Genomic DNA, 18,711 nt, shown 5'->3' with positions numbered 1-18,711 from the left:
ACAGGATATCGACAGAGAACACGGACCTTGATTTATCTCTATCGACTTCAAACAGCTACAACCGTTTGCGGTTTTTCCAAATGACCGGCTCACAGTGAAATACCAGAGCAAAAACTGTACGTCAGTTTTAAAGTCTGCCATCACAACAGACGGTCATCTCTCGTCCGCATCGTGCGACTCATGCACCGGCAAGCGGCGACATTAGGCTAAGGGCTAAAACGGTAGCTAAAGGGTTCGGTAGCTTTTAATAAAAGGCTAGATTCTCTGGATTTTAATCCAGAGTTGTTACAACGATCTAAACGGAGGTCTGCATTCTTAAACCAAAGCACCTTTTACATACATAACTTCATCAAAAAGGTTGCAATCATTTCATATCGGAAGACGATGTCACTTGTAGCTCCGTCACAATGATGGTCACTCATACGGCTGCGGATAAGATAAAAAATATCTTTCGTTTAATAATGGAGCTCTTGTAGAATCATTCAACACATAATGGCTCGACCTCATGGGTAATCTCGCAGAATAAACTTTCGCCTCCTATCATTTTGGTCCGAAATAACTCTGTATTATTGGCTAAATATTAGCTGTGGAAGGATTGATTGCTTGCAGCGATTCCCGGCCTTTGGTTGCTCGTAGGCGTGTGTTTCACGGCCATCATTCTTTTTTTTTGTACTAGTCACAATCCACATCGCATTTCGTGTGGAAATATTTACTACGGAGTATATCGTACTGATGGTTGATGCGGATCTTTAAGCGATCAAAAATCAGACCTTTATAAAAGCTGACAAAAAAACGATCCCAATTTAATACTTCTTTATTATCAGGGCCATTATATTTGTGGTGATTTCAGATGCTCAAAAAATTTCAGTACGCATTGTAGCACTTGCTTTCAGCGTGCGAAACGTGTCAGCTTGCTCATCATTGCCCTACCGACCAACAAAATAATAATTTCAATGCATTCGAAGACTCCGCGACGAAATCCGGACTGCGTATGAATTCGATCCGGTCTATTCGAGTATTCTGGAACATCTCCGCTCGCCCAGTGAAAAGACACTGAGTGCTTTGTCCCGCTCCACACGCCATCAGATCGATAGGTATCGGATTGAAGACGGGCTGTTAACGTACAGCCTCGATCGCTTCGATGCTTCGCGTGTAGTGGTTCCCAACGACCCTGACTTGCGCTCGCGGATCATCCACGAGTCCCACGATATCCCCCTTGGCGCTCACTTGGGCCGTGAGAAGAAATTCGCCGCAGTGTCGCGCGACTTTTACTGGCCCCACATGTATAAGTGGGTGCGCAAGTGGGTGAGGACCTGCGAGATCTGCCAACGCGTGAAACCGTCCGCGTCATCGCAGGCTCCCCTGCGTCCCTTGCCAGTGGCCACCGAGGCATGGCGCTCGGTGTCGATGGACTTCGTCTTTGGTCTCCCACCCGACTCCGCCGGGCGCTCCGGTGTCCTGGTATTCATCGACAGGTTCAGCAAGATGGTTCACCTCATCCCGGTCCCGGATACGATCACCGTGGCCGATACCGCGGTGCACTTCGTGGATGCAGTCTTCCGTCATCATGGCATGCCCGAGTCCATTGTTTCGGACCGCGATCCGAGGTTCACGTCTGCTTTCTGGACGAAGCTCTTCGAGCTATCAGGGACAAAGCTGCTGATGTCGACGGCCGCTCATCCGGAGACGGATGGCCAAACCGAGCGAGTTAATCGCGTCCTTGAGGACGTACTTCGCAGCTATGCGACGTCGTTTACAAGCTAGAGCTCGTTCCTTCCGCTTGCTGAGTTCGCGCTGAACAACGCGGTTCACGCGTCGACTGGCTTGACTCCTTTCTTCGTCAACAACGCTCGGCACCCTCGCGTTCCAGCTCTCCTCGCCGTGGGCCGTCCCACGGCGCCGTGTGGCTCCACTCTGGGTGGGGGTGAAAGAGGCGACAACCACTTTGTGACAACTCCGGTATCGAACCCACCATACCGGTTGCCGACAAGCCTTCTGCGCCAACACCGGTAATGGACCCTCAACCGGTTTCCATACCGGTTGCCGACTCCTCCTCGAGTGCAGCCTCATCTTCAGCGACTGATAACGCAGTGACACACGCCCAGGCCAGAAAGGCCCTGACGACTCCCCGCGACGCAGTGTCCCCTCTCGCCTCGTGGACGAATCGTGCCCTGATCAGTCCTGGCACCGCTAACGCGGTGTCTCCATCAGCGAACTACGCGCCAAAGCAACCGGCACATCCGGCTGATAACACCGCTGTCTCAGACCTCCTCCTCCAGCGCCAAGCAGTCACCCGATACGTCCGCGACGCGCTGCAGACGGCGGTCGACAAGCAGAAGGAAAACGCGGACAAGCGCGGCCGCAAACACACAGTAAAGTTCGCGACAGGAGATCGAGTGCTCCTGTCGACTTCAGGAAGTAGAGACTCTGCCGTAACCAACCTCGGCGCGAGTAAACTCGCACCGCGCTTTATTGGGCCATTTACGGTGACTAGGTTATTGGCGAGGCTTACACACTGGATATCCCCACGTCGCTGCGGCTACATCCGACGTTCTACGTCGGACGACTCAAGCAATACCTGCCCGCTACGATTCCTTCTTCGACTCAGTTTCCTGAGCCGCCGGCGCATATAGCGGCCGCCCCGCCCGACGCGCGCGCCGAGCCATCGCGCCATTCACACCAGGCGCCTGCTCCACCGTCCCGCTCTGCAGACTACCATGTACCGCGCGCTCAAGAAGCCTCACGCGCACCAAGAGTTCCCGATTCGACTGACGAGTCTCAGTCGCAGTCCTCACGGCCTTTGCAGCCGCGTCCTGGGCCTCCTCCGCCTCCTGATACGCCGTCCAGAAGCTCCCCGCGAGATCTTCATCGCGGCTCCCAACCAGAACGTCAGTCGTATCAGCGGGACGGTCCCCCGCCGATTGTCGACTCAGCTGGCGAGATCCGCTGGATAGTCGAGAAGATTGTCGATCACGAAGACCCGCCCCGTCGGTCGGGGCAGTGCCATGCGTCCACCAGTCGCACGGCTCCCGCCGCGCGCCGCTATAGGATACGATGGCTTGGCTTTCCGGCGGACCAAGATACGTGGGAACCCCGCACGAATCTCCTTCGCGATGTCCCGGATGTGATCCAAGAGTACGACTCCAGTCCTCCTGCGCCGGAGAGCGCCGCGAATAATCACGCGGCGGCCGAGAACGAGATCTCCAGTCTGCACGACCACGCGAACGTGATCGAGAACGACGCTGCTGGCGATCGCGCGAGCGCGACCGAGAACGACGACCCGAGTTCTCGTAATTCCAACGGAGCGGCGGAGATGCGCTTCGTCGAGATGAGTGTCGGCGCGAGCCGGCGCGACTAGTGGCGCTGGCCTTTTCGGACAGCGAGCGACGGTAACGCTGGATCCAGGCGTTCTCGCGATCACTGAGCGGATGCTCGGGGACATGGGCTCTCCACTCGTCCGTAGTCGGGCGAGACGACACACACCTCCTGCAGCCTTCAGCAACTCGCACGTAGCAGATGCGGTCGTCGGCGTTCCAAGCGCTGTCGCAAATTCGTACGTGCAGCTCGCCCAAGGAATGGCCCCCGATGATTTCTTCCCGGTATGCGATCCAGTCGACGAGATTCTCTTCCTACGCTTGCGTCCGGTTCCAGCGCCGGATGAAGGCGCACCACGACTCCTGCAGCGCACTGTGGTCGACGCCGTCCACCGGCTTCTGGCGCAGCGCACGAAAACGCCGGAAGAGGTCCTTCATCTCGTCCAGAGACTCCGGATCCTGCGCTCCGGAGATGTCATACAGGGGCCAGGGTCTCAGCGCCTCGTCCATCACGTGGGTGCCGCGTGCCGCGTGCCGCGGTCGTCGCGCTCGTCAGCGACGTCGCCGTCGCTGGAATCTGCTGCTGCTGCTGTTCCATCATCCGCTCCTGTTGTCTGCTGTGCAAGTCGTGTTGTACTTCTCCTGCGTGGCGCAGGATCTGTCTCGTCCCCGCCTCGTTCGTTCCTGTTGGCCACGATTTTCTTCTCGTTTCTTTTTTGATTGATTTGCTCCCCGCCCGTCGCTTATGTTGCGTAAGTGCAACTTTAAGAGGGGGTGATGTTGTGGGCCACGCCATTACATAAGTAGGTAGACTTATATTACAAAAGTAGGTGCAGCAGCATACGGCTAGCGTGTGCTGAACTGCCGTCATCCTATTGGTTGATATATGGGGAGCCAGAACCATTATCAGCCAATAAGGGGTTGACGTGTATTTGAGTGGTCAGGGCAAGCTGCCCTGGACCTAAATAAAAACAGAGTTGATTTTCCTTCAGACTAAGCACTTGGTTTCACTATCGCGGAACTTGCACGCTTCCTCATTATTACGTGTAAGCTAGTAACGGACACTCTAGGTCCGTTACAACATTGCAGCTCGATATTACTACTTTAGGATCGCATGTAGCTCACGATACTACCGTGAAGCTTCTACACATTCGCTATGTCTGTCAGTTACGCGCCAGCCTTTTCGTAGCGAGTACCCCCGGTACAGTGCATCATGACCCTGTCAACGCTGTTCTCGCTGGGCACTGTAGTGGACGACCGACTGTGGCGTGAATTTCGCGCTTGATTGCAGCCGTGTCACCTGAGGCACCAACCGTGCTAGGAATCCGCCTAAGTAGTCCCCTAGAGTGCAAAGCCGTTGCTGCGACGCTTAGAGCCGCTCTTTACCGGTATCGCGATCCCAAAATTCGGTTGGTGATTAGCTAATACTTACCCATTTATTTCCGATTCTGTAACCCGGGTAGCCAATGCGATCCGATGCTTCGGTCGCGACCTCTCAGGGATCGCCGGATCGTGAGGCAGGCGGAAAGCGAGGCCAGCACACCACTTGAGAAGCGGTGCGTACAAAAAGGCTGTAATAGGAATCTTGATCGTATATGCAGTGCTTTCCGCCTATTAGTTTTTTTTACGCTTGTAATGGTGCGCAGACAGCACTCAAAGCAAAAGAAAGATTAAGTTTTTTAGTATAAGTGTTGTGTCGTTCCTTTTGCGCTGTGTGGACAGGTCGCGAACCGGTTAAAAACGACGGGATCGCAATCCCAGGCATCGCGCGATCCCGGTTAAGAACGGCCCTTTAAGCTCTTGGCTTGCGCCCTCTCGGTAGCAGCTTTGGCGTGTGCTTTCGCACCGCCCTTCGCAGTACCGCTAGGCATTGTGGCTGACGTGGGGACCGTGAAGAACGAGCGCGTTTGATGCTCAGGGCTCCAACTGCGAAATGATCTACAGCCGCATTGTCGAAACCCTTTCGACTTATAGAAAGAAAGTTTGTAAATCAATCTCCCTCATTATGATAGGTCGGTAAATTGAACCTAAGTGGGGGTGGATGTGATGGGGTACGACCCAGATGCATCCAAGCTACATGAAAAGTGACCTGTTAATCTTGAGGTGGATAGGTACATGGTACCAGGGGGTTTCGAGCTCAACCATTGGCTAACAGCATAGCTTCACTATAGGCGACTTCTAGTTTGAATAGACCTCAAACTAAGTTTACCTACAAGCCAATTCAGTCTTTTAACGTACCTTTTCTTCCCCTCAGACCAGGAACACGTGACGTGCCGCTCACTTAGAGTTTGAAAACCCTAGGAAGCCCTTACTTCCTATAGTGCAAGATCGCGTCACAAACCACGTCGGGAGCACGCATAATCAACAAGGCCGGGGCCCAAACGTCGACGACACGAAGTGACCAGCACCAACAGCATCTCGACGCCGCCAGCAACCAGAGCCAGCAGCAGTTCGGCATCTCGGTCCAGCCATAACTCTAAGAAGCGCATGGCTTTGAAGTCTCCATTCCGCGAGGAGAAGGAGACTCGTATTCCGTGTCACACAACGTTCGACTCCTCGGATGAAGAGGAGGGTGCTATTGACGAGCCCCAGGAGATCACGAACGACCTCGACCGGCAGCAGGAGGTATTTCGAGATGCCCTGCGAAAACGTGTGGGCTCGGCGGCGACACCTGTCCTGCCATCCACCCGAGCGGTTATTGGCCTCCCGAGTAGAGCTTTCAGGCGACCTCTTCCTGGAGTAACTCGCGTTTCCTCGTAGACTTATTGGTGGCCACACTTTAAATGACGTTTAGGAACGCGCTCTGGTCCATAAAGAGCAGTTGTTCACCGACAACCTGGAGGCGGCTCAATCCGTGTTTCCCGCACAGCACCAGATATCTCTGAAGAACTTCACGACTTGTCGAAGCCCGATTACCGTGGTAGTATCTACCCTGTATGGGGTTACATCTGGGCTCGTACCGACGACCGCCCGAGCTGGATCTCATGCAAGGACATGTTCTGGGAATGGGTTGAGCCTCTCCGGTACTCACCCACGGAGTTACGGGAGCTTTGAAAATATTGGCTGCTGTCCAAAATCCCGGTCTTCGCATTCAGTTTGCCCACTTGGTCAGCAAGCGGCAGCTGAAAAAAGAATTAAGGAGCGCGAATGTGGAGTGTCGTCAACGTCCGTACCCCGTTCGGGCAAGAAGCCCCGGACTACTTATGAAGCTGCCGCCGCTTCTGTTCCCAGATTGCGACAGCCTTCGGGCAGTCAATCAGGAGCCGTTCAATCGGCTCCCACGAGTTATCGGAGTGGGCATAGCCTCTCCACTTCACGAGGAGCTATCGCTTACCGCGACGCCGTTGCTCCTGGCGAATCCGCTCCACGTGGTAGTGGACTTCTCCGTTCCGGTCAAGCAGGGGTGGAGGTACCCTCGTACGAGTACGAGTACTCGGCGCCCCCCGAACGCTACTCTCGTCCGAGTGCTTCTCCTGCGGGTCCGACGCAGGGGGCTGAGGCTGACCGCCTTCGTCAACGCGTCCTCGTGCTTGAGATTGCACTTGGCCTTGGGACTGGCGGTGATGCTGCCGCCCAGGCCGGGAATCAGGGCGTGCTCGCTCGACTTGCGGACCGCCTGAACCAGCTGGATCGGGAGGTATCTGGTGTCCATGGGGGAGGGAGTGGACTGGGGCCTCTATGGATCGATCCTGACGAGGCCTTCCGCATGCTCCGTCGTGTTGAAGGCCTGCAACAACGTCGAATCTACATTTAACGCACTCCCAGTCGTACGCGTATGCTGCGCTCGCAGCGTCCTCGGCTTTGCCCCGGGGGGCGTTCGTACGGGGCCCCTCTGGCGTAGTATCCCGCTTGCAGCATTGATGTTCAGCGCAGGCCTTGGGCGTACGCTCCTGTGCGCTTGGCGACGTCTAAGGCCGCTCCTCCCTTCGAGGAGCTGGATCTTAGAGGAGCTGGACCAAGGTCTGGTGGTATGCGAGGCACCAACCCCCTGCGGATCGTGGTACCGCATAAGACGTCCAACGTATAGCGTCGGGCGCGTCGTCATTGACTTTGGTAGGCCAATGATGTGCGACGCATCGTGTCTGGCCAGGTGATTTAACTTGTTATTGCCGACAAAGCTGACAGTGTCTAAAGGTAGATTCCTAGTGTCGAGTAACACCAATTCACCTATTCTTACCACATTTATGTTTCATCTTTCAGGTATGGCAAATTACTCCTTCTGTCTGTCCTGGGTCGCTGCCATTGCATTGCGGACCCTGCTGATCACAACCGGTTTGGTGTACACAAATGATTCCACTTGTTTCCGCAGAGAATCCGGTCTCACAGCTAAGACCTGGGAGGAAAGGGCTTTCCACGCTGGGGTGGCGGAAGCCGTTCAAGTAGAGCGGTGGAGGCTCGTGGACCCATACACCGCGGTTTTGAGCGCAAACTTAGCAACTGGGAGCTGAGTCGACCGCGTACACGGGGCTCCAGCGCAGACACTGCGCAGAACGTCCTCGAGCACTAAATTGACGCGCCCCGTCACGCCGTCTGTGTGATTGGTTAGCGGTGGACATCTACATACGTGTTCCGAGCAAGCGAAATAGCGTCTTCCAGAATGATGCGGTGAGCCACGGGTCTCGGGTGAACCGTGCTAGCGGAACACGCCATCGACGAGCACCTGTGCGGTCTGTTTGCCTGTGACAGAAACGGACACCGGAGCAATATGCACCACCTAGCTCAGCCGACACACGAACACCACAGTCCAGGTGTTGCCGTGTCCAGCGGAAGTCCAAAGATGAAGTTAAAACGCATCGACGTTAGCAGTCAGTAGGTTCGGGCAGGCTCTGTGACGGAGCCGAAGCGTGCCCTGCGGGATTCACCCGCTGCCATTGTTCGCTTGTCCTCAGGTACCTCGCGACCAACTTTTACATGTGGGCCCACCACAAGGTCTGATAGACGAGCAGAAAGGTCTTCTCATGGACCAAGTGACCACTGGAGGGCGCATCGTGCGCATCCGCAAGGACGTCAAACTTCAGAACCTCGTCATTGGGTACGACCCGTGGAGGATCACTAAGCTTCACCCGGTAAAAGTGGTCATCCCTTAACTCATATTGGCGGAGCAGGGAACGCTGCCGCGGCAAAATTCAGATCGACGCTACGCTCGTTCCTGCTGCCAGGAACCTGACGATGGACGTGATAGCCTCATCGTCCTGATTCGCCACGCGTATCCGATTTTAAAGATCCATTGTCACCCGTGTGATGTGGGCCAACTCGTAGTCCGGACACCGGAATAGGGCGCCAGCAAGAACGTTGAGCTTGTTCGGCTTGTACGGTACTATGCGAAAAGGAGCAGCCACCTCGCCATCCGTTGGGAGAGGTGAGGCGAATTCGTCGTCGTTCACAAGGATGCATGGTCTGTGTAGATCACAAAGGGTCTTGAGCCCAAAAGATGTACCCGAAACTTAACAAGGGCATACTTCACCACCAGAGGCTAATTGTCGCGGACAGGGTAGTTCCACGCGGTGGATTTGAAAATCCCTCGACTGGAGCGAGGTGACTCGTTCGTGTCCTGCTGCATCGCTCGGTAGTAATGCACATCCAAAACGCATAGCTGGAGGCATCACAGACGACGCTGAACGGCTTCATCTGGTCTTTTATGGTCAGGACCGGCGCGTCTTGAAGGCTGGCCTTGACGGTGCTAATGGTGTCCTAATGCGTCTGCTCCCAGCACCAGTTGGTTTCCACCTTGTCGGGGTCGGCTCGAGCCCTGACGTAGATAACGAAGCAACCGAGAACCTTGATCTCTGGTGACGCAAACACGCACTTGTCGATGTAGGCGTAGAGCTTCTTCGATCTCCTGACGTCCAACAGTCACCAGAGGTGCTTCAGATACATGTCTTTTGACGTCTGACCTTCCACGGCACGGCTATGGGCGAAGCTGTCGTCAAAGTACGCCTGTACAAATGTACGCAGCTGCTTAACAGCAGCGTAACCAAGCGATTGAATGTCGCTGGGGCTTACGACAGACCCTGTCACTCCCAAAGCATGCCGCTTGGGGTGCTCTCTGCAGTAAGTAGGGTGTTACTCTCGCGCATCAGGATCTGGTAGTATCCGTCTACCAAATTCAGCACACTGTACAGCCCGCGCCCGGCCATGTTGCTCAACAACACATCTTTTCGTGGGATTGGTGTCTAGACCGGTACCCACGCGCTGTTCAGCTTGCTATAAGCGTTAATCCGACGCCATTTTCCATTCGGGTTTTGAGCGCAGAAGGTCGGCATTGAGTGCGGGGGCTTCGACACCCGCATCATGTCCGCCTTCGCTTTTGATTTCGCGACGAAGAAGGCATCCGTCACCTCGAACTATTTACAAGGGAGATGCCACTGCCTCGTGACACACGGCGTTGTGCCAGGCACGCGATCAATCTCGTACCCTTCATCATGATCTAGTGGGATTAGGGCGGTATGTTCTTTATTACCACGCCCACATACTTCGAGATCAAAGGATACACCGGATCCTAAGGATTTTATTCTCAGAGCTTGAGTGCGTTAGACGCCGCTAATTCAACTCCTATAGGACGACCCCGTCCAAATCAAAGGGGAAATTCGGCTTTTCGACTCTGGTTTTATGAGCACCATCTCGACAATCTTCCCAGCCTTGAGGCTGGCCAAACCGTCATTTTCTCGAAGTTCGCTATCTCTGCAACCTATGGCAACGATTCCAAGTGGACAGCAGATGCCATGGCAAGTAAACCGGTCTCGCCATTGAAGATGTGATAACACTCTTCCACCGGTCGTATCGGAGGAGCCCAGGCGCTGAACCCCGAGTCGTTATACACAACGCTAGTCTGAACCATGTTCAAACTTGGATTACGGCGCCGGTGGCGACCGTGACGTGGAACACGTCTGGGGATGTCGTGATGCCGACATCCGAGGCACACGAGGCCTTGTGTGGAATTATGTTACCCACAAAGGCAGCCCACCCCGCTTTGTCTCTTCAGTTATAGTCTGGGCGACCTCGGGTGGAGCTATGTTACCCACACAGGAAGCGCATCCCCCATCTTCTTCATCAGGCTTGGTCTAGGTGATCGCCTGCGGAGCTATTTACCCGCATGTGGATCAATGTTACCCACTTGACCGACGTCTGTCTGCGTCGCTACCTTCAAAGCTCCCCAAGAGTCGACATATACATCGCAGCCCCCAAGCATCCGCTGGACGATTCGGTACCTTGGCGACCCTTGTGGGCGTCCCAGATCCTGACAGAGTAGGAACATGACTCACCAATGCTCTATTGGACACTGCAGGGCGGCTGGCACCAATTGCGTGGCCTCACCACTCGACCCAAGGCTCGTGTTTCTTGAGCCAGGGCATTGCTAGGATCATATCGTAGGGATCCATGTTGAGAACAGAGAACTGCTCCAAGCGGGCGACGTTTTTTTTAGCTTGACCGCTAGAACCATCTGAGCCTTGAGGACAGTGACCATCTACCCGTCGGCCAGTCCCACCGACACTGCCCCATTGCATTTCCTTTCTCTCAAAACATTGATTAATTTGTAGCTGATACGAGCAACCGTCCGGCGGCGTGCGAAATTCTTCGACGTCCCAGAATCGATCAAGCTTATAAAGGGTTAATCGTTCCCGTACACATCCATGTACTACAAGCCGTCTATCGCTGCTTTTCGCCGATTCAAGAGTGCGAACCCCGGGTACGCGCCACCCGCGTACCGTTCCCGAATACTTCGAACTTTACCAGTAGGTCTTCCCGCCCCTACCGATCTCCAGTGCTCCCCTGACCACGGAGTATTGGCTTCTGCCTTCGACCCTTGAGGACGGACGTGGTGAGAAATCGCCTGCGATATATATCTTCGTGGGGCAGTCTCGGTTGAAGTGGCCCAGCTTCACGCAACCAAAACAGCGACTTTTGGCGGACCCAAGCTCTATCAGGCCTGATCCGCTGGGACGTTCCCAATTGGGGTTCAGGGATGAGCTCCATGGCTACACTGAGACCGATGTACGCGCCTGGCGGTGTCTGTGCTCTTCTTGAAGGGCCACCTGAATCACCTCTTCGAGAGTGCCTGACTGTACCCCGAACATCTGAGTGCGCGCCGGGTCTACTCGAAGGTCACTGTCACCTTGATGTATTCGTTGAGTGGGTTGCCCACAAGGGATTTTGTAAGCTTCTTTATCTCTTGGATGTACTTGTGCTTACGCTTTTCTTGTTTGGGAATGAGCCCTAATACAAACTAAAAGTCACTAATCCTCGTATGTTGTTAGCCAATGGTTAGCATCGAGATACCCTGGTACCTTGTACCCATCCTCCTTAAGAATGACATGTCACTCTTCGGGTAACTTGGGTAACCCCGTGGCGGTTGGCATCGGGGCTCTTGCTAACATGGTTAATTCACTTGCCTCGATGTACACTAGCCCCGCTCAGGCTACGTCACTTTTGAGATGCATATTATATATTATAAGACAGTACCTCTGTGAGTCAATATGTTGCCAATGTTGACTAAAATTGTTTACAAAGTTACCGCCTAAGTTTCAACGACAATCCGATTTCTACCGAAGTATACTACGTTCTACAACTTTCTTTGCAATACTGTTGGATTAGTACACAATTTTTTTTTTTAAAGTAATGTAGTAAGGAGACCTTAATCGTCCGGACGAACGTCTCCTCAAAGCTGACAGACGACTTTGATATTTGCCACCGGAAGAAGGCAAGTGAGACCGTATCGAAAGCAGGATGAATCAACTTTTTCGAATATATTAAACTGTTCATTGGCACCGGTATACTAACAGTTCAAAGGCATACGTGAGCGACTTTGGGATCTTGCGAATGCAGTTTTTTCCTTAAAACACGGCACGAATGCCTTCAAACGCTAACACTCAAAAATTGTATTTGAGCTGAGATGTCAGTAGTATTCACTGAGCATACAACGACGGTAAAGGCAGAGGTTTCAAGTTGTCAACGAAACGAGGATTGCCACTACGAAGCTACAGGCGTCTTGAAGTCTTTGCGTCGCCTGATGTATTTCTCAAACATTTTGGCAACTCGCGGTTGCTTCAGGGTGTCATCACCAATGTTGGTTCGGAGGTCCGGTATCGAGTACTTATTCCACTTCTTGAACATTTTTCGCCTGGTGGTTGAGCTTTGTAGCATGTTCGCGATGTCGGTCATGGCAAAATCGCGCTTCACATCCTTGACATGAAGCGATTTCCCCGTTAGGCTTTGCCATTTGCTGGCGAGAAACTTGCTGACGCCCCATCCGGCTCTTTCTTCTTCCGCAGCGTTCGTGACACGATTTCGCAGGATTCTCACGTCATGGTTGGTGTTGGTAACCGTTTCAGGGGGTTCAGCGTAGCTCCGCGTCTTGACACTGTCGATAACAACCGAGTCAGGAACTGGCGAAGCAGCTACGTAACCAGCCAGGAGAACGATGACAACGAAAGAAACGATACCCTGGCGCATTCTTAGCGCGAGAAGGACAAAGACTGGAGGTGGGACGTTTGTGATTGGGGTCGGTTTCAAAGCGGTGTGGGAATAACTCAGTAAAACAGGAAGTGAGTAAAACTGAAAGGTAAAACACAACGGACTCCGACTCTCACAATAGAAGGCTCTGATTGCCGGCAGTACGTAATCACCGAAGCACAAGATCGTGATCTTCCGCTGTCCGATGCTACCTCTCGTATCAAGCCCTAGCCTAAACTTTACAGTACTAGGACCCAGGCCTGTAAAGTTTACCATCTACAGTAGTCAACAGGAGCTCCTGATTAAGGTATGGTCTTGTCAGTAATTTCTTATGAAATCATAAATATTTTTATTTCGTCGACTTCATCATATGCTAAAAAGCCAATCTACCGTAAATTATGAAAAAAATGTTCATCATTATGCAAACCATGACATTTTCATTGAAAATAAACTCACAAATCGCTAAGCATCACAAATGAGTGTTATTACAGCACGACAACGGTGTGATTTCGACAGGTTGTGCATTTTTAAAATGATGTTGAGTCGCTCTACAAATGCTCTTATTTATCGGTCACTAAATTTTCCATAATGTATAAATTGGCACTAGCTGCCCAATGTCATTATTTATGCTAAGGGAGGAGATAGCAATGTCATAATCGGGAGTCCTGCTGACCAGTGTAGATCGCGTGCTTGATACGAGAGGTAATTCATGTAATAGCATTGGACAGCGGAAGATCACGATCTTGTGCTTCGGTGATTACGTACTGCCGGCAATCAGAGCCTTCTTTTGTGAGAGAAAGCCAGACTTGTAGAATCACATTGCTGCAGACTCTTCAGTGAAGAAGTGAGGCATTTTGTACTCCACAGGCTGTGGGGTACAAAATGGCCAAAAAAGTGGGCCACAGCTTAATGCTGACATAAAAATACCGTGTTCGCAAGCAAATTATGGACATGTATCAAAACCGGTACTTAGTTTACGAAGGGGCTTCCATACGATTGTGCGATCACTTGTGAGCCACACAACAAGTTGTGTTGACACCTTACCCTGAACTCTCTCTTATTATTAATAAGAAGTGGTACTGTACAGACGATCCGGTCGGGAGGCCGCACTGTATTACTATATAGAGAAATTACAATTCGGAGCTGTACCCAATATACGGTATAATCAACCAAACTCCCGGCACTATGATGGATTGTCGGTGTGTGGCGGAGATCTGTCGTCGATGTGCATTTGTCATTAACCTGTTGGGATGAAATAGATAAATGCCACCGCAAGCCGACACCAGTCGAGCCACTTCGTAGTTAACGAACCGCACCCTCGCTACTTCCAGCTTGAGTTGTAAGCTCAAAACGTGTCTCATACACAGCGCTCTTTAAGACAGGCAACGATTAGAAGCATCCTGAAGCAGGAACGCATAGTCGAAGCCATAGCATTGCACAGTCTGACCACAAAGTCGCACCGCTCGGTTTGCTTTACCGAGTTGGACTCCGAGCGCACAAAATGGGTCACTAGCTGGCATGAAATAATCTAAAAAAAAACGATTGTATTTACATGCAATGCGGATGGATCTGAGCGTTTACCATCACTTTTTGTGGGAAATCAAGGAGATAATAGCAGATGCCACTATTATCATTCTTCGATCGTCCTAGATAGAACAAACACAATCAATAGTTAAGTACCTCTTAATAACAATACACATTATTTTAGGTTTTTAATCACTAATTAGAGGATTGAGGCTAGCTCATCTTAAGTTTGTAAGCTGGCCCCTCTCAAAAACTATATTTGGAAGAATTACAATTGGGGATATCAATACAGGCTATCGACAGAGAACACGAACCTTGATTTATCTCTATCGACTTCAAACAGCTGCAACCGTTTGCGGTTTGACTGGCTCACAGTGAAATACCAGAGCAAAACTGTACGTCAGTTTTAAAGTCTGCCATCACAACAGACGATCATCTCTCGTCCGCATCGTGCGACTCATAAACCGGCAAGCTGCGACATAAGGCTAAGGGCTAAAAGGGTAGCTAAAGGGTTCGGTAGCTTTTAATAAAAGGCTATATTCTCTGGATTTTAGTCCAGAGTTGTTACAACGATCTAAACTGAGGTCTGAATTCTTAAACCAAAGCACCTTTTACATTCATACCTTCATCAAAAAGGTTGCAATCATTTCATATCGGAAGACGATGTCGCTTGTAACTCCGTCACAATGATGGTCACTCATACGGCTGCGGATCCAGTTCGCCCACCTTTAGCCCTACCCACCCTTGCTTGGGACCAGCCTTTAAAGGTCAAAAACTTTGGAAAGGCACAATACAAGTATCTGGTAACGCTTACCAATTCTATCTCTATCTACTGCTAGTTTAAGCTCATAGTAGTATGATTAATCTATTTAAATGACTTCTCCGGTTCTTTGAGGAGTTTAAAGAGTTTTTTTTAAGAAAACCTCGTGTGTTTGGTTGTTCCATATTCATTTTTTTTACGTACTCGTCTGGTCCGAAAAAGAATTAACAGCTCTTTAAATCGGCGATAGCTTTGGTCGTACAGCTCCAACGGAAGCGTGGTTGAGCTAGTTTGGAAGCTCTACTTACGTTGCGTCAGCACGAGTTTTTTGTGAGCAAATTTCCCGCCAATTTTGCCAATACCTGACCATTTGAACTCTCACTTTATGGAGGGGTGGATTTTTTTTCGCTTTGGCGTCAAAAATATTCAGAATTAAACTTTAAAATATACTAGAAAAAGCGCAAACGGAGCTTAATCTAGTGGTATATACCTAAAAGCAATTGGATCCATTTTCGTGTCAATTATTCTCAATCCGTGTGCTTACAAATTCTTATATGAACTCATTTTAGCCAATCCTAACCATTTCAGAATGGGCATTGACCAATCATACATGCGAGGTTTTTTACAGAAAAACCTAAGAGTTAATTCTTTTTTTGGATCGGAGAAGTATCTGATTGGATGAAAACGCATTAGCCGATTTGTATGTCAAGCTGATTGGCTGTTTTCGAAACGATTATGAATCAGATTGATTTTCGAAGCTCTTTTTCCTTCTTCTTCTTCTTCTTCATAAAGTTTGATTTTTCTGATGATGCTGTGAACAAAAACTTCAGCCTCCACAAAGTGATCATTTAAATGTGTGGTATTGACGCTTTTGGTGGAAACTCGCCTTGCCAAAAACAAAATTGGGGGTAGTGCGAGTAAAGCGCTTTACCATGAAACTCGCTCTTTCTACATTTATTCGGCAGACTTAAAGTTATCGAAATTTAAATGAACTTGTCGCTTTTTAGCGGACCGGTAAAGTAGGATGTTTCCACTAAAAAAAATCCAGAGCTCCCTCGTGTGCAACACGGCATTGTGGGTTCGGTAGCTGAAGTTTGTTTTACACCCTTAAGCTACCGAACTTTAGCCCGTACCACAACAAATCAATCGAAGAACTACAGAAAATCTACCAGTCGCAATTCACCCGTAACCTTTCAAACGCTTACCCATCTCTATCGTGAACCACCCTGCTGTTCAAATTGAGATCAGCATGGAAGCCAAGGTATCTGTGGGCGGTGTGGATCTTTGGCATGCGACCGGGAGATACGAGCTGCGTGAGACCGCGTCACGTCTACTGCGATCGTGCACGCTCAATGACGGAGAAACCACTCTGTCCGTGCTATTCTTCGCCGCCAGTATATCGATTTGAAAGCGGGGGGTATAAGCGGAAGTGTGCCCGAGTGCGTAAACCGAGGCCTTCTCAAGAGCTGGCCGGATACGTACAAAGTAAAAGCAGGCCCTGTGATCTGTTGAAGAACGGCAAACGGCGTCAGGAGCATCACGGATATATGTGGATCTTACTTTGGAAACGGCTTGGTATTGGAATGCACTGAAACACTAGACATGAAAGCTCCTCTCGCACTTAGTGCATCCGTATTTTGCCTTCTCGTTGATTCCTCTAATACTATACAGATAACAAGTCAGCTTTTGGTTGCTGTGTGTCGTAGCGTTCGGCGTAATGATATGATGAGAAGAATCCGCACCAACCACGTCGTCAGGTGTTTCGCGCTTCCGTGCTTTATTCGCCGTAATATGCGTCGCCTTACACATTATTCATTACTCGCCAACACGTCCGCAATACGCCGTCTGAACCCGTGAGGTGTGAGAGACAACGCCGTAGTTTGTTCAGGAGTGCAAAAGCATTATTAGTCGTCAGATCCACTAGCCATGTAAATAGTGTCATGTCCAAACGCTTCTCCCGGCGTCGAGATGGGTTTGTTGACGTAGTTGATCAACACGATCGACCCCGTTCATGAAACGGCTGTACACTGCAATAACAGTAGGTACCATGAATATTTTACGATGCAAAACACGATCGTCTGTCCAGCGCTTAATAGGAAAGAGACCATGGCAGCATTCTGCAGCCTTGTGGGACGACCCGTGAAGCGTTGCGCCGATGATGTGGCTCTCAGGTCGTTAAGTAGAAGATAACCACCTTTCTATCCTTAAAATGATGTAGCCAGATACTTTGGCATGCACAGGTTCTGTGCATACTCGGTTTGCAATACTTTGCCAGACGCTTCTGGGCTCTTTGATTATCTTCATCTTTCTTCTTCCAGCCAGCTTCTACATCGACTGAAGCGACCAGCGCCCAGGAGATGCAGGTGAAGTGACACCTAGCTCACTGTGTGAAGGTCAAGAACCTCTTGGCTTTCAGCCGTGTGTCTTGCGAGACACTGTATCCTCTTCGAGGAGTGATGGTGCTGCTGCACCCGGTGGTGGTGACGGAGATGTCGCCACACCGCCCTCATCCAGCCACTCGCTTCATTGAAGTCTCCATGGCGGGCTTGTTCCACTTGTCAATCAAGTTAATAGGCACAGTACTGATAGTATGCTTCTCATCGTCAGTGAATGAACGAGTTGCATTCGTGAACGTATGCCGCGTGTAAAATTTGCCAGATACGATGAGACGATAGCCGGTAGGAGAGCGTAGAACTTTCGACTGGTGACCCACCAATCCACAGTGTCGTAGCCAACTTCGGGCTGATTTAAATCTCTGGTCGCGCCAATGTATTGTGCAGAGACGTTCTCAACACGGGAAACAGCTCGGTGTAACGATGAGCTGGTGTAGCTGGCAACGTGTTTTCTGATGCGTTGACCAAGCGAGAATGCGCGTACAGTAAATCCCAGCCTACCACAGCGTAAGAACGAGCCCCGGACTCGTCTGGTTTGGAAGGCATGTAAGTACGGGCTTTCCAACGCGCTTGGGGTAGCAATATCTGTGAATCGATCCTGAAAATGAATTAGTATAGCTCTACGGTGCCACAGCGGGTCGCGTTTCTTGTCAACCGACGTGTCACTATTGTCAGGAAACTTCAATTCACCAAGAATTTGCTGGAATCTCGTTCTCGCCATAGTTTCTGGGAAATCACACTGGACAAAGAAGCGTTTTTCAGACTAGTACTCACTTATATCGCTCAATACACAGATGCTCATCGCAATCTCCAGCCCACCGTAAGCATCGATCTTACTCTCAGTCGGAGCATCTTGTCCACGAGCAACCATCTCAGCAGACATCCACGAAAGGAAATTGCTCCGGAATGAAGCAGTAAAACCTAACGAGAACAAGCCGTACTCTCCGTTGTCTTTGTAGGTTCTTGCAACTTGCTGATCTGCCATTTAGCATGCTCAAACCCCTCGGCGGCCCAGAGGTTCTTTGGAGGTTTGTCGCCCTCGTCGCCACCAGCATTGACCGTGTCCTTAGCCTCGTCGTCAGGGCTCGCAGATAGCCCAGGCGCCTTTGATCTGTGATCCCCGCGGTCACTAGCGAGCTAGTGCACATTCTTAAGGCTCTCCGTGTAGCCACTGCACACGGGCTATGTCATTAGCCTTCGTCACTTACACGCCAACCTTCTCGTGACGAGTAACCTAGGTGCAGTGCATCATGCCCTCCTTAAGGTTCAC

At 51.0% G+C, this 18,711-nt stretch overlaps 1 protein-coding gene across 1 annotated transcript; it reads right to left on the bottom strand.

Annotated features, from left to right (window-relative positions):
• Positions 1 to 12,281: 12,281 nt before the first annotated feature.
• PITG_14360 (secreted RxLR effector peptide protein, putative) lies at positions 12,282 to 12,764 on the bottom strand (the record flags this gene model as incomplete). The annotated part of the gene is made up of 1 exon (XM_002898789.1): positions 12,282 to 12,764. The coding sequence occupies one exon, from the start codon at positions 12,762 to 12,764 to the stop codon at positions 12,282 to 12,284; it is 483 nt and encodes a 160-aa protein (XP_002898835.1).
• Between the last annotated feature and the right edge of the window lie 5,947 nt (positions 12,765 to 18,711).

Source organism: Phytophthora infestans, genomic scaffold, assembly GCF_000142945.1.
Source record: "Phytophthora infestans T30-4 supercont1.34 genomic scaffold, whole genome shotgun sequence".
NCBI lineage: Eukaryota > Oomycota > Peronosporomycetes > Peronosporales > Peronosporaceae > Phytophthora > Phytophthora infestans.
This window is presented reverse-complemented; position numbering and strand designations above follow the sequence as displayed.